Source organism: Cyrtonyx montezumae, unplaced genomic scaffold (assembly GCF_038088225.1).
Source record: "Cyrtonyx montezumae isolate F1298 unplaced genomic scaffold, pur_monq_1.0 scaffold_13, whole genome shotgun sequence".
In the NCBI taxonomy this organism is placed as follows: domain Eukaryota; kingdom Metazoa; phylum Chordata; class Aves; order Galliformes; family Odontophoridae; genus Cyrtonyx; species Cyrtonyx montezumae.
Genome location: NW_027071859.1, coordinates 34,376,249 through 34,401,447, shown reverse-complemented (window position 1 = coordinate 34,401,447; position 25,199 = coordinate 34,376,249). Strand labels below are relative to the sequence as shown.

At 39.4% G+C, this 25,199-nt stretch overlaps 2 protein-coding genes across 3 annotated transcripts in view; one reads left to right on the top strand and one right to left on the bottom strand.

Moving 5' to 3' along the window:
* Nucleotides 1-4,527: 4,527 nt before the first annotated feature.
* CASP8AP2 (caspase 8 associated protein 2) lies at nt 4,528-23,226 on the bottom strand. 2 transcript variants are annotated; one of them, XM_065730997.1, is made up of 10 exons: nt 23,172-23,226; nt 22,410-22,485; nt 21,273-21,353; nt 19,370-19,470; nt 18,190-18,264; nt 16,871-16,986; nt 11,890-14,429; nt 6,486-9,426; nt 5,263-5,362; nt 4,528-4,695 (listed from the first exon to the last, which is right to left on the bottom strand). In XM_065730997.1, the coding sequence occupies exons 2-10, from the start codon at nt 22,456-22,458 to the stop codon at nt 4,639-4,641; spliced, it is 6,060 nt and encodes a 2,019-aa protein (XP_065587069.1). In that variant the 5' UTR covers nt 22,459-22,485; nt 23,172-23,226; the 3' UTR covers nt 4,528-4,638. The 2 variants fall into 2 exon arrangements, with proteins under 2 accessions (XP_065587069.1, XP_065587070.1); XM_065730998.1 differs by lacking the exon at nt 18,190-18,264.
* Nucleotides 23,227-23,797: 571 nt separating this feature from the next.
* Nucleotides 23,798-25,199, top strand: part of MDN1 (midasin AAA ATPase 1) — a 91,303-nt gene continuing 89,901 nt past the window's right edge. The window contains exon 1 of the mRNA XM_065731028.1: nt 23,798-23,904. Coding sequence (XP_065587100.1) covers nt 23,806-23,904 — 99 coding nt within the window. The 5' untranslated portion in view covers nt 23,798-23,805. The remainder of the gene's footprint in view (nt 23,905-25,199) is intronic.

Sequence of the window (25,199 nt, the reverse complement as noted above, 5' to 3'; positions counted from 1 at the left end):
ATGTGGGAGTTACGCAGTTTGTTTCAAATGCTCTAAGGGAAGTAGCAAGACACTCCCTACTCCTGAGAGATGTGATAATACTCACCCGGATGAGCCAGATCTCTTAGGGCTTTTCTCATTCATATGCTTGTCCCTCATGCTCTCTCTCAGAACAGTGTTCTCTCATGCCTATCACTTTTCACATCTCATCTTTTCACATTTGGCCACAAGGCCTCTGGTGTTCAGTCAGAGCAACCGAGGCCTGGTGTTCCACGCTGCCTTAATGGGGAATACTGGTGATAACTGTTGGGAGCAGCCTCTTTTGCTTTGTTCAGCCACCATTTCTCCATCCTGATGGAGAATGTCCTTTGCTGCTCCCAGCTGAAGCAACTCAGTTGCAGGTTGGCACATTCTTGTGCTGTCCTTTCTCTCTCTCACAGGTGACAGCACCAGGACAAGGTAGCATCCATTATTCAGTCCTCAGCATAGTCACAGTGTTAAACTTTGTTCTCTTGTGGGAGCAGGGGAGGTGGCAGCCTAGGGACAATTTGCCATGTTTCTGCTTTAGTGTGAGCTTGCTAATGGACTGCAGAATTAATTATACATGAGGGGGAAGAGAGGCTGAGGAATGGCAGGGTGGTGGTAAGGAAATGTGGATCTTCATGTAGGCCTTTGCATTTGGAAGTGAGCAGGAACTTGTGGTATCAGAGGAAACTCTTGTTGTAAGCATAGAATCACCAAGGCTGGAAGACCTTCAAGACCATCCGATTCAACCATCCACCTATCACCAGTATTTTCCAGAAAACCATGTCCTTCAGTACAACATCTACATGTTTCTTGAGCGTCTGTTCAAGAAACATTTGACAGCATCTGTCATAGATGAAAGCAGCTTACAGTGTGAATGCCAGCAGGAGACATTTGATTTTGTCTGTGTGCATGCAACTCTCAAGCACAAGCCTACTGCTTGCCTGCTGTGACCCACCTGAGTTGGAAAAGCAGAAGTGCAGGATCCCGCAGGAGAGACAAGGACCAGCACAGGGAGAACCGGCTGTAGGCCAGCATGAAGCCCCCCCTCAGTTTGCTCTTCCTCAGGCTGATCCAGGGGCCTCAGCTGCTCCTCAGACATTATGCCCTCAGATGTTTCATCATTTTTGGATACTCTCTGACAGCTTTATGTTCTTATATTGTGGTGCCCAACATTACAACCAATGATCGAGGTGAAGATGCGCAGAGCAGTACAACTTCTTCCCACACCTATTTGGCAGTGCTGGGCCTAAAGCACGCCAATGTTTCAGGATGTGGTTGGCCTTTTGGCTGTTAAAGCCAACTGTGCTCCTGAAACATCTTGACTGATCTTATAAATGCTAAGAAAGCTAAGGATCCCTTAAATCTGTTGCTTGGCATGCTTTAGTAATGCAGCCTTACTGCACGAAGATGAATTGAAGATTATTCTCCAGCTGGCTTTAGAACAAAGACAATTAGTTGAAAGAAGGTGCTGTGGAGTGATGGTTTGTCAGTACTGCTCTGGAGCCTGAAGAAATGACATTCCTCCAGTCTAACATTTGACATAGGCAGCTAGCTGGCAACAGGCACTGCAGGCCTTAGAAGCCCCTCAAAATTCAGTACTGATCCCCATGCCTTCACTGTGATGTACATATGTCTACTCCAGAAACCCATAATGGAGGGTTTATACTCAAGACAGTGTTCCAATATGTGTCTATTAGGATTTTTTAACCAGATACTGGAAAAATGTGTTGGATGAAAGGAGGCATAGGCTACACTAGCGAAGTGTAAGCAGAGTAAGACTCTAAAAGGGGGTGCCTGTTACTCCTTCAGGGGAAAAACCACATATTGGGTATGTCTTTTTTTCCTCACTGAAAAATGCAATGATCTAAATAAGCCATATTTAATTGAAGCAGTAGTTGTATGAGAGCAAAGGTTGATTACCTCTATGTTTTTCAGTCAGAAATCAGTGTAGCTACTCACACAACAGAAGTCAATCTTAGTGCTGCTTTACAGCATCTCTAGTTGCCAAGCCATTAGTCAGCAGCTCTGGAAAATGTTGTCTGTCTGTGGTTTCACAAATGTGGCTGTAGGCTTACAGGCAGTACTTCTTGCACACGTGCACCAAAATCCCTACTGAAGAACTAAGACACAAACAGTGTTACAGGAACACTCTGAGCCAAGTTTAGTTCAACAAGAACATAACTTTGGGAATTTTACTGTTTTATTTTTTGCATTACTCTTACAGTAAGCAAACCAGTTTATACAAAATAAACCTGGGGTTTCATATAGTTAAAAAAATCTTTGGCTAAACAAAGCTCTATTCTTATACACATATTTATATATACACACACACACTGGGTATTTTACATGACAGTGTAGGAATCTGTACAAATACTTACAATAGACAGAACTCAAAGTTTCATAATTTACAAAAGAAGAAATCTGAGTCAGAACCAAAGGTCAACACCACCCTAGCCTGTATAGATAAGAAAGTGAGGACACACAGACAAGGAATAAACAACTTCATAATAAAATACCATCTGCTTTTTTGAGACAGACAGGAAGCACTTAAGTAGTGAGGCTGATTCCCTCAGTGCCTTCAGTATTGTGCACGTTTTGTTCTATAAAGATATGGTTACAAAAATACTCTTAACATTAAGAGTCTGGTTTTCTTCCACAAACATTAGCTTGCAGAGCAGCATTTTTCTGAGAATGAATTCAGTTAATTTAAATTTCAGTATGTAAACAATTGTCACAAATGTTTAAGAACAAGGATGGATAGGTATGCAGATCTCCCACTTAAATCACTAAGTAGGTTTCACCTATGCAGCTTAGATGACATATGCTCACTAAATGCAAACATTTTAGAAGCAAGCACAGAAGATGGAAGACTGCCAGAACTGGCATTACAACCCACACAAGTAATTCCTTTTAGGAGCTCCCAGAGTGCTGCCTGAAATCAGAGCTATCCACTGTTGGGCAGCATGACAGCTGGTTCCACAGGACACGTTTGCAATATTCCAGAGGTATTGGTGGCAACTTCACTGATGAATGATCTGATGGTGGATCAGAGTGAAAAGTCCATCCTGCTAGCTACTGTGTCTCAGGAAGCAAGCCGTAAACCATTACCCTGAAACTCAAGAACTGTTCATTGGATTCTATAAGCTATTTAATCCAAGTTCAGAGGCAGTGCATTTAAGTGCAGCTCTTAAATGAAGTCTAGCTCATCTCAGCAGATATTCTGACTAAATGAAGACTGCAGCAAGTCTGACATCAATATCAACATAAACCTCCAACACCAATGAATTTATTACACAAGCCTGACTTGTGCAACCTGCAGAAATGCTTCTTACAGAGAGGAAGTGAAGCTCTTTAGAAACTTGGGAGAAGGCAGCAATGTATATATAGACATGTACATCAACAGAAACATGTGTTTTCAGTATGTACTAGTAAAACCAGAGGCAGAATCAGAATCCTTTAAGATGAAGCACCATGAATTTCTGATGTACTGAACAGCTTGTAATGACATGTACAATTGCTGTCAAAACATGCCAAATGGACAAGCTTTGAAAACTGTTTGGCTTCCTTTACAAAAAAGGTTTTTCTCCTGGTTAATAGTATGAAGTAACATTTTGTAAAACTGCAGAGGTCTGATTCTAAATTAAAAGGTTTTTTTTTTTTGGAAACTAAATGAACTCATTTTAAATGTCAGCAGAACTGCAACACGTTTTAAACTGCACAATCATTCTGTTAAACAAATACTTGTCCCTCCTTCACAGTACAGATGAAATGCAATAATTGGTCACTGACTTAATGCTGGCTCCACTGTGTCACAGCAGTTGGGGCTCATTTTGTTTGACTTTGCAAATCTAAAGGAGTCCAGTCGAGCCAACTGTCTAGTCCTTCATTATCAATGGAGCCACAAGGACACCCTCAAAGGAATGAATTAATCTTCTGTTGGAACACTGGAGACATCAAGTGGCTTAGAGAGCAAGTTTAAAGTTGAAGACAAATCCTATACTCAGTGCCAAATTTCCTCTCCTTGAAACCCACAAATGAGCATCTGACAAAATAGTGAAGAGTGACCTATTTCTTCCCATCAGAATTCAATTACCGGATAAACAGCTTCTGAAATTATTGTAATCATTACTATGGCTTGTTTTAAAAGAAAAATGCTTAGCTTCTTGAAGTACCAGTTTTCACATTTCAACATAACCGAGACAGCATATTCATCATTCTCCAGCATTATCTACTACCTTGACTCCAAAGAATTCTTATGTTTTAAGACCACAGTTTGACATCACTGTATAGAGTACTTCTGCCAAGACAAGCAAGAGCCACCATTTCCACTTGACTGCACTCTTTACTTACAGAATGCATTTAACCAAAACGAGATGTCACTCCCTTGAAATAATACTGCACCATTTGTACACACACATTCTTTCTCAGCCAGTTTCCTGTGCATCCTTCTGTTCTCTGATAAAATGTTTCAGAGGAACCACGGAAAGGGAAGTAATAAATCTACTGCCCAGATAGTTATTAGCACTCCTGCTTGGATACCTTCCCTGTGCACATCACACAAATACAGTGGTTACAGTCCATCACTGCTGCTCATAGTTAAGTCCTGTAACCACAAAGCAGCACGGTGTTAAGTTACTTGCACTTGGATTTCTTGAATAGCTTCATTAGCTGCTTGAACCTTTCTGAAACCTAGTGGAAAACAAATAAAGGCACGTTATTAAGGCTCTGGATTTCCATACAAACACAGACTGATCCGACAGCATGAGTTTTGTTTGTTAGTCTTATTTTTGAGACAATGTGCTTTTTTGCCTCCATTAAATTTAAAGGGGAGAATTTTTAAGTATACTGCTGTGTTAACTGTATTTGTTCTCCAAGGAAATCTTCCTACACTATGAAACTGCCCCCAGGTTCATCACAGCTACAGTCTGCCATTAGTTTAACACAGATTTCGCTCCAATGGTTTGACAGGGAAAGGACAAAGACTTCAAATCAATCATGACTGAAATTTGTACTGACTGCAGCAGTTTTAAGGTACCGATCAAACAGATGTTGACGAATCCCATAATCTGTTAACATTATTTTATAAAGTAACAACTGAGAGAATCTAAGATTCTTTTTTTCAAGAACTTCCCAACAGAAGTCCCAAGTGAAAAAAACAACTCGTAATTAGCAGCAGATCTCTCAAGGTCTCAGTTCAATGGCAATCATGAAAGTATCAATGCAGTTGTTACCAAGTGTAAGAATGGTTACACGTACCTGATTTGGGCTTTTGTTCAATCTGGTGGCTAAGGAAACAAAGGTTTTATTTGATGGTCCTCTTCTCTGACATTCCAATAAAATCTCTCGGTCGTCATTTCTATAGCAAAAAAAAAATATATAGATTTTTCAAGTTTTAAGGCACATTCACACATACACTCATAAATACATATATACAGACTTACATACAATTCTAAGTACTTCCAAACTACAAAGCATGAATTCAAATAGCAGCTGTGAACTGTTAGAGGACTCCTCCTCTACTGACACAAAATAACAGAATCGTAAAAACAAGAGACAGTGAGAGCATGTTATCCTCTGATTTAGCAGTGGGTTGTTAAGAGTTGGGGGAATACAGTCTGGTTGCAACTGGACTTGTTGAGCTTGAAGGTCTTTTCCAACGTGAGCAATTCTATGATTCTGTGAACATGTACTCCCACTACATCATAGGCACAATGAATCCTTGGTTACAATAATTCAATAAATTACATTTAATTTCCTTCATTCCACAATAATTCCTTATTTAAATACCTCTTTTTGTTAGACATAGTTCAAAGATGGACAAAGACTACAACACAAAAAACCCTGTCATACCCATAAGGAAAATTTCTAACACTATTATCCTATTTCATTGTTTTGCATGTTAAAAAAAAACAAACAAGAAGTCTCAATAGCTTTTACAGGCTTTGTTTTTCCCTGAAGGAGCTGTTTCTTTAAAAAATCCTACATGGTAACTTTTTGTGTCTGAACTTTAGTTCAGAAAACCGTGTCCTGAATATTTTAGGAGCTCCTACATAAAGCACAGATTTTATGAAGCTGTAGCAAGAACACAAAAATCTGCTAAATGCAGCTTCTCAAAGATTTATTTTATCACTTTCACAATAACTTTGCACATACCTTCACCTTATACAGCCACCTCACTTGTTATGCACATCCTATTAACTGGATGGGTGGTAACTAGCACATACAGTGTTTCACTGAATGGTTGACCAGTGTATTTCTGCAGATGGAGCAGTACAGACTCCCAGGCAGAACACTGTTTGCTCTCATGCCTTCAGTGGGAGGAAATCTTTGTCCTCTGTACTTTATCCTATGTACTATTACCTAGTACTATGTTGTACCACACCTAATATCCTGGTTTTTTTCCCCCCACTTTCCAATGCATCACATAGATTCAAATACAAAACAAACAGAAAGGAACAGATGAAATTAGAAATTATTACCTTGTCCAAGAAACTACTACTTCTCCTTTTTTTTTAATGATGTTTTTGGCATACAGACTAGGTGAAGATGCACACGAGGGCAAAGGAGAAGAGTCTTTTTGTTGCAGCTCATTACTCTTGCTGTGACATGGTTTCTCTCCTGAATTTATCTCTTCAGATTTTACATCACTTCCATTGCTGCCTTCATCCACTGATTCGGTTTCTTTTCGTTGTCTTTTTAAGTCGGAATTCTCTTCAACAGTCTCCTTTTTCCGTTTTTTACTAGTTTTGTCATCTATGCTTATTTGGCAAACTCCATCAGTATCCAAAGTGGATTTTTCATCAAGGAAACATTCGCCTGTCATGGCCTCATTGGAAAGCTCTTCTGTTAAGTCTATGAATGCATCGGAGCACTCTTCCAATTCCTTTTTATCCCTGATTTCTAAGTTCCCTGTAGAAACTTGCTGACTCCTGTTATTTGCAGCAGAATCCACTGCAAAACATGAAGTTTTTTTAACACTTTCATCTGTTAAGTCTGACTCTCCACTGCATCCATCAGGAAAAGAAGCCTGGGATCTAACACTTTTTTCACCTGTGTTTTCAGATACTTCCAATTTGTGTGTCTGAGGTTGCTCAGAGCCTTCACTTGGGCTTTCAGTGTCACAGCTATCTACATCTGAAGGTTTTCTACAAGGTTCAAGCAAGAGGGTAGATTCCTTTCCAGCACTACTATGAGAATCCTTCAGAGGATGAGGTAAGGCAGGATTCTGTTCCTTTCTAATGCTGACATAAGGTAACTGATCTGTATTAAGCAGATCCGGTTTGACAGCTTCTTGTATAGCAGCTGCTATAGCACTCTGTCTGTCCCTTCCTTTTCCATCATTTCTCATTTCTTCTTTTTCATTCTTGGTTGAAGATGCCCACGCATCCTTCACTAAAGCCATCTGATCAGATGTTGGGGTGATAGATGGCACTGTACGCCTAATCTTTACAATAAAATGATCATTGGATTTCTCCATGATTACTGCTTGCATTGGCAGGCTGGAGCGACACTGAAAACCAGGAATAACAGGACGACTCGCCCATGATGAAGAACAACTTGATCTACTGCTTGAGTTATCAGATTCTAAGGCCAAATTAATGTCTTGTTCAGTGGCATCTTCCCCTTCAAGAAGAGCGTCCTCACTGTAACGAGCACTAAGGACACACTCGGGAGCTGAGCTAGAATTATTCTCAGACTTTAGGAAGCTGAGGTGAGCATCTGATTTCAAAGGTGATGGAATAGTTAAGGAAACAGCCAAATCTTCAAGGAGAATAGAAGAAACAAATGATTTACTCTTCTGTAAACTGCATTCATCTTCTCTGCATGACGTTGCACTTGTAGGAACTTCAAACATACAGCTTTCATCTAGCACATCTGGATCAACGGACATTTGAAGCCTAGAAGTTAAAGATGGAGCTCGTATAGGTGAAACAACAGCCCAGCTAATATCCTCTACAGATCGAGATTCTACATGAACCTCCTTTGGAGCAATCCTTTGCACTGATTCAGAAGTATTACTTTTGCATTTATGATTATCTGAAAACTGTTTTTCTGGTGTCCTGAATTCCCAGTCATGTCTATCGATGTTGCTACCACTTTTTTCCAGGAGATCAGAACCTTGCAACAAGCTTTTGAAAATTTCACCCATTTGAGCATCACTTACAAGATTAAACGTAAGAGTGGATGCTTGCTGTTCCGTAAGAAGGTCATAACTAAGATCAGACTTGTTAGCATCTCTGAATTGCTGGAATCCTTCTTTTTCATGTTTTACGCCCTTCACTGGAGTGACGGTGTATTGCAAATTATTCTCTTTAGTGGGCTGCACTTTGGTTTGAGAATTCCTTGTGTTATCAATGGAGTTAAGACATTTTGTGAAAGCAGCTTTTGGTGCATCTGTTTTATTTTTCTCATGGTGACACCTGGGTCTTGGATAATCCACAGACTGTTTAGAAAGGAAACTTTCTTGAGGTTTTTGAGATCCATCTTTTAGCGACTTTTTCCTAGATCTCTGCACATCATCTTTATGACTGATTTTGTGGTTTTGTTTTCCTGTTCTTTCAAGCTTCCCTTCCTCACTCTCATTTCCCAGCTTTACCACATCACATTGCTTTACTATGATTCTCTTTACCTTCTCGAATAAGTAGTCAAGCTGTTCATCCACAAATTTCCATAACCGTTTTTTCATATCTGATACTTGCTGTTCAAAAAGACGGTCCACTATCGCATTCTTTTTAACTTGCTTGAGTTTGGATTCTATAATATCACATATATTCCATTTTAATGTCTCACTTGATGTAGACATTTTGGAAAAGTTCAGGTTTTTAATTAAAGATGTAAAATTTATGATACCAGATTCAATAATTCGGTGAAAATGCTGAACTGGGAAGTGTACCTTGAATTTCATATAATTTTTCCTCATCTGTTTCCGTATAGCTCTGAGCATTTGCATGACTTCTTGTACATTTGAAGGTTCAGCTATAACTTGAACTATTTTTTCAAGACAAGTAAGGCTCACAGTTTTATTTTTCTTCATTTCCTTTGAAGATCTGAAAGTCTGATTTTTATGTCTCTCTCTGTTCTTCGTACTTACTTTCACAGAAACAAATTTTCCATTATCCTCATTGCAATGTATAGTTTTGTTCTTTTGATTTTGTGGACTGCTGGTCAAATTCCGTGTTTCAGGAGTTTTTGATCTTGACATTTTTGGATTTTCAGAGTGTCCTTCTGATTTAGATTTTTCCTCATCTTCATCACTACTTACAATTTCTCCTTCTTCTATTTCATCTGAAGAGATACTCAGCTGGGACTCAACCTCTAAGCGTGCATCAGACAGGCTAAGAGGCTTTTGATTTTCTTTATTTACCTCCTTTGACAAATTCTTTGAGGGACAGATGACAACTGTACTTTCAGGAATTAAATCTATAAAAAAGAAAACAGTTTGATAATCACCATAAAGAATAAAATTATAAACAGATATTTTTAGAAGAATGCTATTCTGCCAAATGACCGTTCAGAATTGTTTCAAACTGCCGCTGACAATTCACAAAGTTTTAGCAATGGAAATGGGCAGTTCTCATTCAGCAGAAAGGGATTTTTCTGAGCTTCAAAGGGCTATTAAGGATTCAACATTTCAACAAAGATGCGTGACCTTTCCTACACTGAAAAGAGAAAAATCTTTAAGTTTCCATTAGCTTTGAACTTTTCCACTCACTTCAAAAAAAATTTTTTAACACTGCACAAGCTGAATTTTAACTTCAACATCATTATGGATTAAGATTTACATATAATAGTTGTTTTCCTACTAATGATGTTCTGACGAAAACAAAAGGAGCAACACAAATGCCCTGTTAATGTCTGCATACAACTAATTTTTCCTCTATAGACAAGAAGGAGCTACTTCAACTCTTCCAAGTCTGTCAATATACTAACTATGCTTACTGAACAAAGAGAGGGCTATCATACTAGCCACTATCTATATGATAAACTCCAGTTCTTGATGCACTGAAGATTACCAGGACCATAAGGAAACACGATGGGATAAAACAGTTTGTCTGAATTTTTCTTTTTTTTTTTTTTTTTTTGGTTTGTTTAATAAGAGATGTTGAAAAAACCCTCAAGTTTAGGTTCCTGAATGATAAAAATAGGGAGTATGTGAAAGGAAGGGCTCCCTCTCATAAGTAAGTTTACTGAACATTTTATATTTTTTAGATTCAGTAAATTAATAAAGTTCAAAACAAATACTATTTAGTTAAGAAAAATAAGCAATTACAATTAGCTACAAAGCAAGCTAGTTTCCAGTATATAAAAAAAAATCCACTCAAATGTGTGTGTATTGATTAATGAGATTTGCAGTTAATTACAGGCTTGCAGGACACTAGTTAATAAAACTCTTATGTTCGATCTCTCATAGATTAGACTGCTTAATGACCTCTAACAAACTTTTAATCTGGTATAGGATTGTATCTGAATTCCTTCTCATTATAAAATGAAATTTTAATTTATGCTTTCAAGCAGTATTTGAAAATGCTTACACAGACTCTACAGTAGTAAGACAGCACTTTTTTACAGCCTCCATTTCAGTTTTACAAGGATCAATGTGCTCTCAAACTAATCAACTTGGTATTCTGACAAACTAAAAGTACAAAATGAAAGTAGTCAAAACACAGTATGTCCTGCAGAACACTAGAGAGGGGAGTATTGAATTTCAAGGACAAGAGAAGTCATGACCTCCCAATTTAACACACGTAGAACATTTGACATCTGCATCACTAGTTAGATCACAAAGACAGATGGGCATTTAACTGCAGAGATGAAAGTCACTGCTATGTAATATGGTCATAAGCTCTGGACAGGAATGATTCCTCTATAGTTAAATCAGAGAAGCATTACATAGAGAGAACATTTATTTTATGTTAATCTACTCTGTGCCCACGTACGCCCAGGCAGTTCAAAGAATATAAACCACCGTAGGAATAAAATGTAGATCACTCAAGAAATTCACATTTAAGAGAGGAGCTTCCTCAAATACAAGAGAGAGCATGATTTACTCTCAGATTCTAAGATATTCAAAACAAACCCCAAATGAAACGAACACTGTCTCTTGAAACTACTCTGCTATCTCCCATTCCTCTTCCAGAAAGAAGTCATTTCCAAGAAAACCCAGGAACCTGTTGCAGCAGGATGTTACAGGAAGCTTTGAAAATTAGCCAAGGGAAAGACTTCAACTTCGAGTTGCCTATTTTCTCCTGAAGGCTGTCATATTTTATTTCCTTGAGATCCAGTTTAGGAGTTAGCTTTTGATTAATGGTACACTCTAAGAGTTCTATGATCTGTTGCACTTTTTTCTTTTTTTTCCCCCACTGACTGACTCACAATGATAAAATGTACTTAAAACTTTACAGTGAGATTTATCCAAATAGAGATTTTTCTTGGTTAACATTCCTAAAAACAATCTTAGGCACCCCCTTCAACATTCAGAGAAATAAATATTTGAAAGAAGACAATCTTAATTAACTCCTGCCTCTTAAAATTCCAGAAAGATCTAATATATACAGTCAGAAGAAACCATAGGTAAGAGACGTGTATCTATCTATCTATATATCTATATCTACACACATATACGCACACACTTCAGACATCTGCATATTGTTTTAAGTGGTGACTAACTCCAATTTTGTAGCTAATTGAACTGCATTGTAAGCAATCTTGGCATTGAACAGTTTTGTGATAAAACAGAAGGACTATTGTGACTTAAGTAGCCAAGAAAAAAACAACAACTGTATTTTCGGGAAAGCAGTTAAAAGAAAGTAATTTCTGCTTTCCACGAATGCATCCTCAAAGGCTTTCCTTCTAAAACAAATTACAACACATATATACGAATACCTTTGTTATAACTCTTCACAGGACCTTTGCAGGGACTTTCCACCTTAAGCACTTTTGCCAAAGGGCGCATTGGACTGTTCAGTGGACTGATAGCTTTTGGAATATGCCTCAAGTGATTGAGATCGATGCTCAGTATTGAATTATCATCATCAACAGGTACTGGGTTAGGTTCTCTCTCTTTAGTTCTAGGATACGTTTCACTGCTTAGAGATGAAGATGCTGTTGTACCAGTATCAGTTAAGCCCGGCTCCACATCACAAGTATTCTGGTCAAGTAATGGTACGTCTATATTAACTGGTTCAGTTCTGTCAGGTGACTGAGACATATTCGTACTAATTTCACAGACTGCTTTTTCCTCAACGGGAGGCTCAAGATTCTCTACAGTCAAATCATCACCATCCTTTACTACTTCCGCTGAAGATTCTGGTTTTGTTTCATTAGTATCAGCCACAGCATCACAGGATTCCAAGTCACCAGAACTTTTGGCTTCCAGGTTACATATAACAAGGTTTTGAGAGCCCTGGTGGGCTGAAGAGTTTTTTGTACCAGCAGCTAGCCATATTTCATCTTTCTCTTCCTTCTCCACTGCTGACTCAGGAAGGGCTCCCATACCTTCACCGTCCACTTCAGATTGTCCCATTTCTGCTGCTGGCACATTATCACCCTGCAACACACACTCTGTCACAGGCAAGTTTTCATACTGTGCAACATTCCTTGCCACTTCATGAGAGGAAGCTTCAGGGTGATTCAGATATGCCACAGCCACGGCAGAGGCTTCTGATACAACTGGACAACAAGCCTCCGCTGCTGCTGATGACAAAGTTTCAGTTTCAGCCAGCATCTCATCAGGAATCAGTACCTTTGCTGCTCCTGGCAAGGCTTGGGATTGTATGTGGTCCACTACTGGCTCACGTAAGGTTTCTGACCTCACTTCACTGGTTGTCACTGCCGACAGTGCTTCAGACTGTGCTGAATCTGCTGCTGCTACATCATTCAAGGCTTCATTTTCAGAACTGGCAGAAATAGGAAGTGTTGGTTCCACACTGATTTTAGTTGCAGTATCCAGGACCTGTAGGGTTATGTTCACTTGTTCTGCAGCACCACAACTGACATGGTGGACAGAATCAACCATATCTGCATGCAGAGTAAGCTCTGTAGTTCCCTCATCTGTAGCCATTTGGGAAGGTGCTTTAAGTCCATCAGCTGGAGAAAGACATTGTTTTTTTGCAGGAGAAAGAGTTAAATTCAGCTTTTCCATAAAGCTGAGTTTTAAGTCTTTGCTTTTCATCACAGAGTGATTTTTACTTTGAGAAAATGTATGATCTTTTATACTATCTGCTACTCTGGGTGTTTCTTCTGACTTACAGGTCTTGTTTCTTTCACTTTTTACATCTGTATCTTTCTTAGATTTTTTTGCAGATTGGTGAGAAACCTCTTTCGTAACTTTTCTTTCACTTCTAGAATGTCTGTTTTCATCCTGAATTTCTCTTTCTCTTTTCCTTTTTTCTTCAGTTCGGTGCTTCTCTGATTTGGAATGAGCTGTTTCCCACTCATATCTACTACTGTTTTCCTTAAAGCGTGCGTATTTATGCTCTCTGCTGCTGGAATTAGAAGGTGAAGACCTTCCTTCTCGAGAACTATGATCACTTGCTCCTCTATCTCTCTTGCAGTCGATGTCTCTTCCTGTTCTGGACTCTTCTACACGGCATTTACGTGACTCATGAAAGGACTTTGAATGTTCATTCTTTGAGTATGGACTGTTCCCTCTACCAGACCTCCTTGATTGCTCCTGTACCTTCTCATTTGGCTTAATTTTTTGGCTAAAGTTTTTTTCATCTTTATCGTGCATTTTAATGTCTTTCTTCATCACATTCAGTGATCTCTCACCTGCATGCAATTCTCCTCTTGCTTGACACCTGTCTTTACCAGTAGTTTGTTTATCCCAGGAAGAAACGCTCTTTTCTACTTTTCGTTCTATGGGTGGGCTGCATTTGACTTTCACACTTTGATTTTTTTGCTGCACCTCATTTGTAATACCCTTTTCTGAGTGGGCTTTCAGCTTCTGATGAGGATCTGAATTCCCTTCTTCACTGTAGATATTTTTACAGATACTGCCGTTACCAGTACTTTGATGTACTTCTCTCTTGTATTTATTGACATTTCCCCTACTAGGCTGTTCATCACTTTTTGTTTCTTTTTTTTCCTTTTTGTTATCCTTATTGGAACTATGGTCATGGTTTGGTGGACATGCATGAGTACCATCACCGTAGAGCTCTTCAGAAGAGTATCTCAATACAGATGGAGTGTTTCTTTTATCAGAGATAGACTTCCCATTCTCCACACTATGAGATGAATAACTGGGGAATGTATCCTTTGAACAGTCATTTTTCATTCTATGATCTATATTTATAATGTCACCTAAGTCAGAAGATCTGGATTTGTAATCTTTTGTCTTACACATCTCAGAGCACCTCCCATTAGTTGATCCAGGAAGATTTGCCCTGGTGAAGCTACTTCGATGATGAGGAAATTCTGATAGCCTATGTATACAGAGAAAATAAATATTCATGTTAGTTTTGAAATTTATTTAAAAATAACTCAAGTCAAATTATAACAAATCCATCTCTTTCCACAAACTTGTCAACCTTTCTTCCAGCTTCAAGTTGAAGATAATGTATGAAGTTATTAAACTCCTATTTTATCCCTAGCATACAGGAAGATAATATGATTTGTTTATTAATTTAGTTTGGAAAATATGTATAAAGAAAAAGCAAGATATTTGGAAAAATATTATATCTGTTTTTAAATAATGCTTCAGTAATTTAAAGTAGTATTTCATTGTACAGCAAGAAAGCCTTCTGTTAGGAATTTTTTTTTAATAAACACACATACCCACTGTTCACAATATTAACAATAAAGAAGTGCAGTTCAGCAGTTTACTGCTTCATCAGCTGACAGCCAAAAGAACAGCTATGTGACTTTGCTTACTCCACTCAATAAGCAAACAAGTTTTTGAAGTTGGAATTTTATGAAAGCTACTGAAAACTAGTAAATCACAAAAATTGAGTTTCTTCAAGGCCAGGTGCTACTGCTCCAAGGTCATCATAATATAAGGAAAAGAAATTAAGAAGTGAAATAGAAAAATGCACATGCGGTCTGTGTATATAATCTGAACACATACTCATTACTGAAAGTACTCATGAAAGCTACCTTACCACCAAAGGAAAAAAAGACACATTTTTGTCATATTCAACAAAGCACTTCATCACAACTGTATAATTAAAGACAACGCCAACCTTCTTTAATACCCTCCACTATCTCATAATAATGATTATGTCTAATCCATGTGGAAGTAAAGAGAAGTCATAACAAAAAATGATAGCAGCAACCTCCAAATATATGGCTTCTGTTTTTAGTTAAGGATGAAGAAGTTACTACACACAGGCATTTTGTTTTGGCCTGAAATTATATGCTGATTCCAGTGTCCAATTGTAAGGAATCAGTTCTTCACCTCCAAAACAAAACAGGATTGGTTTTGCTTTTTGAAACTGCACACTGCTTATGGAACAGAGCAGTAAATTTAAATATGTAATAACCAGTTTATGCAACATTACAAGAATATGCAATTGTGTGATGAGAACTGAGCTTCACAGAGAACTGCAGTTGCAATCCAAAGCCCATTCCTAATTTTTTTTTCATTTTAAACTGTACTGTCAAGATTTTGCCATTACATCTGGATTCATATGCATTGAATCTTAAGTATCCAAGCTTTTTTTTTTTTTTTAGATTACCACTAATAATTTCCCTCAAAGCAGAGTTCACAGACAGGAAGCTTAAAGTGAGCTAATTTATTACAGATCATATAGCAAGCAAGACATATTTCTAAGACCATAGAGTGTCACTTTCTCATCATTTTCCATAATGGATGCCTCCAAAATAGCTAGATCAAATATTTCATTTATCAATTTTCATCACCATCAGAAGGTATTGCAACATAATTTGAAAGCACTTTGGTGAAGATGAATACTCATAACAAGAACATATTAAAAAACCCCAAACTGGAACACAATACTACACCCAAAAGTATGAAGGTGATTTATTGCATCAAAGCCAATCAAATGAATTACACATTTAAACCTCTTGATCTTGATCTGATACTTTCTCATAATTTTCTTGATTTAGAAGACATTGTATAGTTGATAAGCATATAGCCTCTAGCAAGTAACGCCAAATGATCCAACTTCTTCATGACACCTTTTGGTGCAAGAAAAATCCAAAGGTCAAACTAAAACACTAAAACAAATCAATGATGTGGCTGACACTGCATAACTGACAAGCAGGTCACCCTACCGTAAGACCGGAGTCCTGAATCTTGGACCACTACTTCAGTTCAAGCAGTCCAAAAATCTTACCCTCAGCTACTCTACCATCTGTACATAAGATAGCAGTTAGAAGGTTTTTGGTAGTTTCAACTAGTCTTAACACAAGAAAGATTTTCAAATATTTAAGACTAGTTGAAATTACCAAAAACCTTCTAACTGCTATCTTTCACCACTGGAGAGAGTATTTTCACATCTTGCCATGAAAACATATAGTCTACTTATTTATGTTCATTTAATACTTGAAATGTTTAAAGGAATTCATTTGTGTGTGACTGTACAAGACGGTAGTTTCAATGCTTAAACATACAAAACACCTGTATTGCAAAAGGCTAGATGGTTAGACAACCCAACTGGAATAGGTGATTAAATAAAAGTAAAAAGAAAAATGGTCACCCTTTGTATTTCATTCACTAAATCACAAATCAAAGAGCTCACCCAGCAAAACAAATACATACCAATTTCCTCAATTATACTAGTACAAAAATTACCGAATTGTTTACTTTGCGATTACTTCACTTAAAACACATAGGTTTGTTACAAGTACATAAACAAGATCAGACAAAAAAAAACAGGCTTAAAGTTCCACTGTCCAGCTGTACCTTTGATGGAGATTACTGATTTCTTCATCCTTTCGGTTAATTTCCACTCTTGCTGTTTTGATAAGTGCTGAAATATTTTTTTTAAGAGCTTGGTTTTCATTTTGTAGAATGATATTCTGTTTTTAAATATATACAGAGAGAAAGCGAGAGGAACAGGGAGAAAGGGAAAATTATAATTATTTTGGGAAACCAAATATGTAACAAAGCATAGCACAAGACATTTATGAAAAGAAAAATCCTATTTTGTGTGTGAACTGATAGTATAACACACAAAAAATGTTTTGGAGAAGTCAGAATTGTTGAGACCCAAATAAAGGTGTTTTTGTTTTTTTAATAATTAAGAAAAGGAAACAACAACAAAACATCACCCACATTCCTGTTCATGTTCTTGATAATTACTTGCAATGTTGTAAGCACACAACTTAGTAAAACTGAAATATGAAAAAAAAAAACAACCAACACCAAAAAACCAACCAACCCAACGACCAACCAAATCAGAAACCGTAGGGCTAAAAGATTACAGTCCTCTTTGCTTCATTCTTTCCCTCTACTTGTAGCTTTCTATCAAATGACAGATGTAGCTTTAAACTCTTTCAGAGAAAGACAGAAGATATCTTACACAATTTTGAGCACACTACCATTCTAGCATTTCTAGATGCAATGTTCTAGAATCCTATTCATCAGTTCTACAGATAGTCTCTTTTAATAACTGTTTTCAGCAAAGCCTGCTCAGAAGGGCAGACAAATTTGGCAGAAAACAATTCAGAAATGTCACAGAGCAGAAACTGCTGAACACTTAAAGCTTAGAACCTTTTCGACTTATCTGTAACACACAGGAGGGGAAGATGCAGAACTGCCCAAGATAATCTAATTATACAGGATGGCACAGTGCACAGATATTAGCTTGACATGAAGAGAAGTCCAGCCTTATCAAAATGGCACTTGCTTAATACAACTATCTTCCTCCAGTTCTGACAGCTTGGGTACTCTGCAACCTCCTTACCGGTGCAATAGATTTTAATTAACAGAAGAATTTTAATTCTTTTTTTAGTAACTATTCATTTGACATGATCATTTTTAAATCAGAGACAGAAGACAGCTTTTTAAACAATTAAAGTCTTACAGTACACATCACTGTAAAACAAGCAAAATTGTCCGTTGATTTTGTCCTAATAACTCTCCTAGAGGTTACAGATGTGCTTTACAAATCACCCATTTAATTGATTAATTCTGGAAAGAATATGAAATTAACTCTTTCAAAGCAACATTTAGTTTGCTTTACATAAATCTTGACAGTGTTGCCCTTTGATCTACAGTACCTGTGTCTGTATTTCTTTTAATTTCTTCATCAGCTCCTTAATTTGCTGCTGGCATTTTCCATACTCTGCCTGCAACTGTCAAAGAGAAGAATTCACAATACTGAAATGGACTTAAATTACACAAAAAGTTACTCCAGATTATTGGTTTGCTAACATCACAATTTATATTTCAAAGCCCTATTTTTCCAAAAACACGCAACTCTAATATCAATATTAAACCAAAAAGCTTCAGTACACTCCATCAGGCATAAAATACAATAAAACACCACAGACACTCATGTAAGAGGAAATCTTTGTGTGCTTGTCCAACTGTCACATGCCAGACAGTAACAGGAAACCATAAAATCGTGAATGTAAAGGAAAGATTGTGTAAAGGAAGTAGTTCTCAATAACCTTGCTGATAGGAACTTGTTTATCAGATTTTACAAAACACAAAATAGTTAAGGAAAATCATAATTGTGATAGAAAGTTAACTAAAACCAAACTGAAAGAAATAGACTGCAAAAGACCTGCTCTTGTTGACATGGCAAAATTAAAGACATATATGGTATGAACTTTTCTTTAAAATTAGATGGCTACTTCCTTATTTGTTTTGACAGTGAATTGCTTTCAAACTTATGAATTGACATTTTCATCATTTAACAGACTACTGGACGCTTTGTTCCTGTTTCTTCTCCAGGGTATTTTATCTGTGGATGTCTTTCCCTTTACTCTGAATCTTCAGTTTATATTTACAATGTGTCTTATAAACTTAGACGTGATGTTACATGAGTAAGTCTCCTGATTTGCTATAAGCAGTTATCTACTGCATAGTCATCTTTAGTCTCAAAGACATATGAAATTAATTCATGCCCTTTCTGCATTGGCTAGGTAAAACCTCCTACAAGAAACATCAAGACCATCCTTGTATCAGAGAGTTGAACAGATATCAGAGAGTTGAACTAGAAAGAAAAATTCCCTGTACTAACACAACTTCATGCAAAAGGATGTTAAATGAGAGCAGCCTATGCCATAGCTGGAGTGAAAGATTTACTGATTCTGATAAACTCGTTGACTAACAGCTTACAAACAAATACGTTTTATTCCTTTATTTAGAAGCAGTTTTCCTATCTTTCCAATTCTGCAAGAAATGTTTGCCAGTGTGCTTACAATATACGTATCTTTGTCAATTAATACACACCTCATTGTAAGATGCTTCCTTCGCAGTTTCTTCTTCAATTAATATCTCATCAAATAAGTTTAAACTGTTGCCAGCTGGTGTTGAATTTGGAGCAGAGTTGTCTGTAGAAAGAAAAACACATCACATAAAGAAAAAAAAAATCTATGTAGATTGCATTGTATCACAGAGAAGAGCATGATCTTCTCTGAAGAAATCCCTACTCTCTATTCCAACATTTGTATTAGTTTTTAGTGGAAATGAATGATCCAATTGACATCAACATAACAGATAACAGTGAAATCTAAAGTGCAATTTAAAAACATTGTTTTAGAAAAAATACAGATTTAGAGAACCCCTAAGAACAGAGGTGGGCGCATTTTCTGACTAAGTGTTTGAAGTCAGAGAGCTAACTCACAATAAAGCTTTCTACTTTACAATGCAAGAAATGCTACATTTAAGCAGTGATCTGAGGTACCAGAATTCCAGCACTACTAGCTAGTAGAAAGACAGAATCAGTATGTATGTGCTACAATTCATTCAGCTTTTGGTCAGACTTATTTTTTTTTTCAACTGCAAATATTTGAAAGTCAGCAACAAAAAGAATACCCAGAATACATTCAGAAACACAGATCAGTTGATCAGTAGGAAACCCAAAGAGGAAATAAGCTGTTACAGAGTTGGTATAAAGTTACACACAATGCTTCTTGTGTTGAATATGAAAGTGAAAATGTTCTGTGCTGCTTTAAATTCCCTCACAAACATGAACTCCCTTGCTTTAGCTCCAAAAAAATAAGAACAAAAAACACATTCAAATGATTTAGCTAACAGCACTCTTTCTTCAATTGGCCTGTGTGTTTTCTTTACCAAATACACATTACCGACAGGACCTGATTTATGACACCTTTGAAATACGGATTGATTTACAACCCAAAAAATGAAGTTAGCTATCAAAATTGTTTCAATCCTTCGGACAATACTGTAAGACAAAGAGTATTAGCACAGTGCAAGAGGACACACGAATAACATCTCACTTGCACAAAGCAAAAAATCTCACCAAACTTCCATTTAAATTAAAAGGAGATCCTTCAGATCTGGACTATAACAAATCATTGGTGATGCATGAATGTCTGCATCGTGATACCTACTTGGATCACTTCTCCAGCAATGCATGTCAGTATCTGAAATACGGACTTAGAATGCTCCTAATCGTGGTAGCAAATTCAAAATGGAAAGAGAGAAAAAGATGTACAGATGTTTTACATCTATAAGATTCAGTACAGTCGTTCCATAAAAATTCAGTGCATTCACATCTAAGGACAATAGAGAAACTCCTGTTTAAATATTAGAAACTGCATTTCATTAAACTGCACTCCCACTCCAAAAAAAGGAGCGTATTAAAGTTTTGTTTCTTTCCTACCTGAGGAGAAGTTAAAAGGGGAAAATAACACATTAGCACGTGAAATTACTGAGAACATCAAAGATAAAAAGGACCTACTGAACACATTGTATCACACAAAGTATGTTTTTGAGCTGGTGATTTAGTGATCAGTGACTGTTGGTTCAGTTCCTGAAGCTATTTAAGAAACACAAAAGGAATGCATGTTTTCCAAGGTAAAATGTCTCATAGTGAGGCACAGACAGAAGAGTTGAAGTTTCTCTGCACTCTTTTATACACGAGTCTCTTAAAATAATCAGCACTGCATAAAAACTATACTACAATAATTCAGGTAAAATACTTAAGAATTCTCAGCCACATATATACAGAATATAATGTGTACATCCTGAATTTAAATAAGTAGGTCACTGAAGCACGTCAGCCCAGCTAAATGTAAATCTAAAGCTGAATGTTTTCTTGTTTGAAACCAGCCTAAAAAGCAACGAACTATAACACCTCAACCCAATAAATAAGATTCACTCAACCTACCAGGAGCTGTCAAGCCATTGTCCAAACCATCATAAATATCCACTGAGCTCTCATCGCCTTCCTTAAAGGGGGAGGCTTCAGCTGAAGTAAGAAGAAAAAGAACAGCAAGTAAACCTTTTATAAACTCCAACTTCTAACTTATGCCATGATCCTGGGGCATCACAGAACAGCAGTAGTAGTTTCTATGCAGAAAACAGCCTTTAGTCATCTGGGAGCAAATAAGATTAAATGATTAATTTCTAAATCTCATAGAAACTGCACAAAGCAAATGTTATGGCTTTAAGTACAATTTAAAATTATCAACCAGCAAAAACAACCTGGTCTGAATTGGAAACAATTTTCTGGAATACACTGAATCTAGAAATCATACAGCTCAGAAACACAGATAATGAATTAGTATCATAAAACCACTGCTGTTAAAAGAAAAGAAATACTTCTCACCAAGTAACAGGAAGCATTTTAATAGTCTGTGTGATAATTCAGATATTAATTTTGGCATCTATTCACATACTAACTGGTTCTGTAGAACTGTGTCAAAGCCAAATTTCTCCAACTGTCCTTGTATCTTTTTCCAGTGTCTCTTTATTATTCTCATCTCCTACATGTGAATCTGTCCAGTTCTGCAACAAATATTATTACTTTTAAGAAAAATATAAATATCCACCAATCTTCTCAGCAGGAATCTCACAAATGGGTCAGATCAACAAACTGCTGAGCTGGACACAAAACTAGAGTGCCTTAACTGCTTGTACTAGATTGGAAGTTAGGGTATTTGTAAGAACAAAAAATAGAGGACCAAACTTCTCAATGTGCTCAAATATACTGAGAGATGACAAAGATAAAAACACATGCTACAAAGGTGAGAGGCTTTGCAGACACCCTCTCAAACTCTCACTCCTCTCACCAACACAAATGCAAAAGTTAGGGTGGCAAATCCAATGTTACTGATACAGCGTGGCTCACGCTGAGACTGTTTCTCAGCCACATACCTACAGCTTACCAGCATTTGTCCCAACTTGAATTATTTCCATTTTTTTTCATTTTGGTTTTATTAAGTACCTTTCAGGCCTATGTATTTTTGTAATACTCCTTGTGTCATTTCAATGCTAAACAGAACATGGTGCAAACTTATCTTACCAACGCAGCCGGTATCAAACAGTCCCAGTCCATCCTCATCTGCAGCCATGATACAAACTCCCTACGGCTTCCCCATCTATAAACAAGAAGAGAAAAGACAACCAATTAACAAATAATTCAAGAATGCCATTGTAAAATGGAAGCACGTGGAAGAGCATCATTTATACCTGAGCTGCAAAAGATAAAAAGAAACTGTCAGAACTCTCACATCATGGTAACACGATTAGAGTTTGATGAGTGGAAACAAGAAGTGATGCATACCATGAGGGCCCATTTTGATTTCCAAGGTGAGGCCTTTAGCACTATCTTCGTTCTCACGCGCTGAATAAACACCCTACGCAGAAACTCCGCCACGCTGACGGTGTCCCACGTTTCTCTAACAGGTCTGACTGTATTCCTTCCCCAGCCAGTCATACCACTGCGTAACTCGGATTGCCCTCCTGCTGCCCAGCACGCGCAAACCAAAAAACACAGGGGCAGCTCCATGCCCTCCAGCCGAGCCCCGAAGCCCACTCCCAGGGCGCGGCCCAGCACGGCAGGCCCTGGCCCCGCCGCCCTCAGCAGCCACAGCCTCTCGGCCTGGCCTTGCCCCACCGCCGCCACCCATATGCCCGAGCCCTGTCACGGGGCGCTGGGGGCGACCGGGCAGCCTCCACCGGGGGAAACCAGGCTGAACGAGAAGGAAGAGAGAGGTACCCCGGCGGCGCTGAGGGGAGAGAGAGAAAAGATGGGGAAAGGAAGGGAAGAAAACCCCGCGCTCACCGGTCAGCCCCAGCCCGCGACGCCCCACATCCGCCGCCACCGCCACAGGTCCCGCAGGCCCGGCGCCGAGGGGGCGGAGCTCCGAGAGGCGGCAGCCAATAGCAGCGGACGCAGCGCACGTCCGCAGCCGCAACGTCCACAAACCCCACCCCGCAGCCCTGAGCAGTTGGCGCCAAAGTGAGGAGCGCGGGGGAGCCGAAGCCCCGCCCCCCTGGACCGAAGCTCCGCCCCCCGTGGCGCTGCCGGAGTGTGCTGTGGTGCTGCTCGACCGTTCCTGTCGGCCAGCGCTGAGGCTCGCGGTCGCGCTCTGGGCTGTGCTGTGCTGCCCCAGATGTGAAAGGCCCGAGGGCAGCTCGTGGCTTTGCCTCCTCCATGTCCCACTGCAGGGCCTCCTGCGCCGGACGGGGCTGCTCCCTCAGCGGGCAGTGCGGCCCGATCGGCTGCATGGCTCTTGGGGGACTACATATCCCGGCAGCACCCAGGCGGGCGGAGAGCTGCGCGCTGGGCCGACCTCCGGTGACGGCACCGGAAGCGGAAGTTGGGAGCGAGGTGCGCGTCTCTCGCGTGCCCCACGTGTCGCGCGGCAGTGCCCGGAGGTCGGGCGGTCCGCCTGCACAGCCCCGCCGGCCCCAGCATGGCCGACCTGCGGTTTCACCTGGCGGAGCCGCTGCAGCTGGTGGCCCGCAGGAATGAGAAGAGTGGCGCGGAGCTGAGCGGGTTCCTGAGCAAGCAGGTGAGTGGGCGGGGGCCGGAAGGCAGGGGCGAGCCATGCCCTCTCCCCCGCGTCACCTCACCGCCGCGGCGTCGCGTCCTCGCTTGGGCTCTTGTCCGGAGCAGCTTCTCCGTCCCTCTTCCTTTTCCCGTTCTGGTGCCCCCTCCGCACCTCATCGGGGCGTGTTCTGCCTAGCAGAGCTTCGGGGTCTTACGTATCCCTCAGGGTGGTTCAGTGTAGGGATGGTGGTGAGGGACAGCGGTCGTGAGCCACGCAGCGACGTCCCATCCCGCAGCTGGGTGCTCTGCTGCTTGGGCTCGTTTTAAATTAGCGTGTGGAGTGGGAACGGGACCTGTTTTCGCTCGGGGTGCTTCTCTTCGTACCGCGGTGGTGTTGAAGGCATGTACTTTGTTTAGCTACTTTCGCGCTTCAGCTTAACGAGAATGGCATGCCCGCCAGCCTTCTCCCTCTGAGGTACATTGTTCTTGAACAAGGATGATGACTCCACCACCTCCCTGGGCAGCCTGTGCTAATGTAGCACCACTCTTTCTTAGAAGAAATTTTTCCTAATAACCAACCTGAACCTCCCCTGGCACAACTAAAAGCCATTATTTCTCATCCTATCGCTGTTACCTGTGGGAGGAGGCTGACCCCCGCCTCCCTCCAGCCTCCTTTCAGGTTGCTCTTAAGAATGTGTTAAGAGAGGCTACCCAGTGCCTCCTCTGGACTTAAACAATCCCAGTTGCCTCAGCTGCTTATCACAGGACTTGTGCTCCAATTTTCCAGCTGTTTAAAGATGAAAAGTAACCATACCTTCTCAGAATATTAGTTTCCTTACTCCAAGTCCCCATCTACCAATGTGAGATTCTTTTATACTGGCAATCAAGGCTCTCTGTTGGTAGAGAGGCGGCAGATAGGTGGAGTGCTGAACATGGAGTGAGTTCTGGGACTGCTGGAGAGCTTGAGCCCCTTCCTTTTCATGGGTGTGCCGAGGGAGGTTTGAGCTTCAAGTGTGAAAGTCTCACTAGCTGGATCCTATGCACATTCTCTGGAACAGCACACTAATCAGCAATGGCCCATATTCTTGAAAACTGAATTCCATTTCCAAACTTTGAAGCTACAGGTTAAGGAGTACATTAAACTCAGTTTGTAGACGTCCACAGGCTGCAGTTATTTTGTTACATACTGATAGGAAAATCATAGGAAACATTTATTCTGGAGATCTAGAGCCCTTTGCTACGTCTTTCTGGCCTCTCATTTATTTAGTATTCCACAAAACATTACTGATGGAACTTGCCCACAGCCTAAGAAACAAT

Excerpts from the sequence above, each read along its gene's own strand:
- CASP8AP2 (XM_065730997.1), bottom strand. The coding sequence starts at position 22,458 with ATGGCTGCAGATGAGGATGGACTGGGACTGTTTGATACCGGCTGCGTT. Across the intron at positions 16,987-18,189 it reads TAAAAGAAATACAGACACAG|AATATCATTCTACAAAATGA; the intron begins GTACTGTAGATC and ends ATTTAAAAACAG. Across the intron at positions 4,696-5,262 it reads TGAACAAAAGCCCAAATCAG|GTTTCAGAAAGGTTCAAGCA; the intron begins GTACGTGTAACC and ends GTTTTCCACTAG.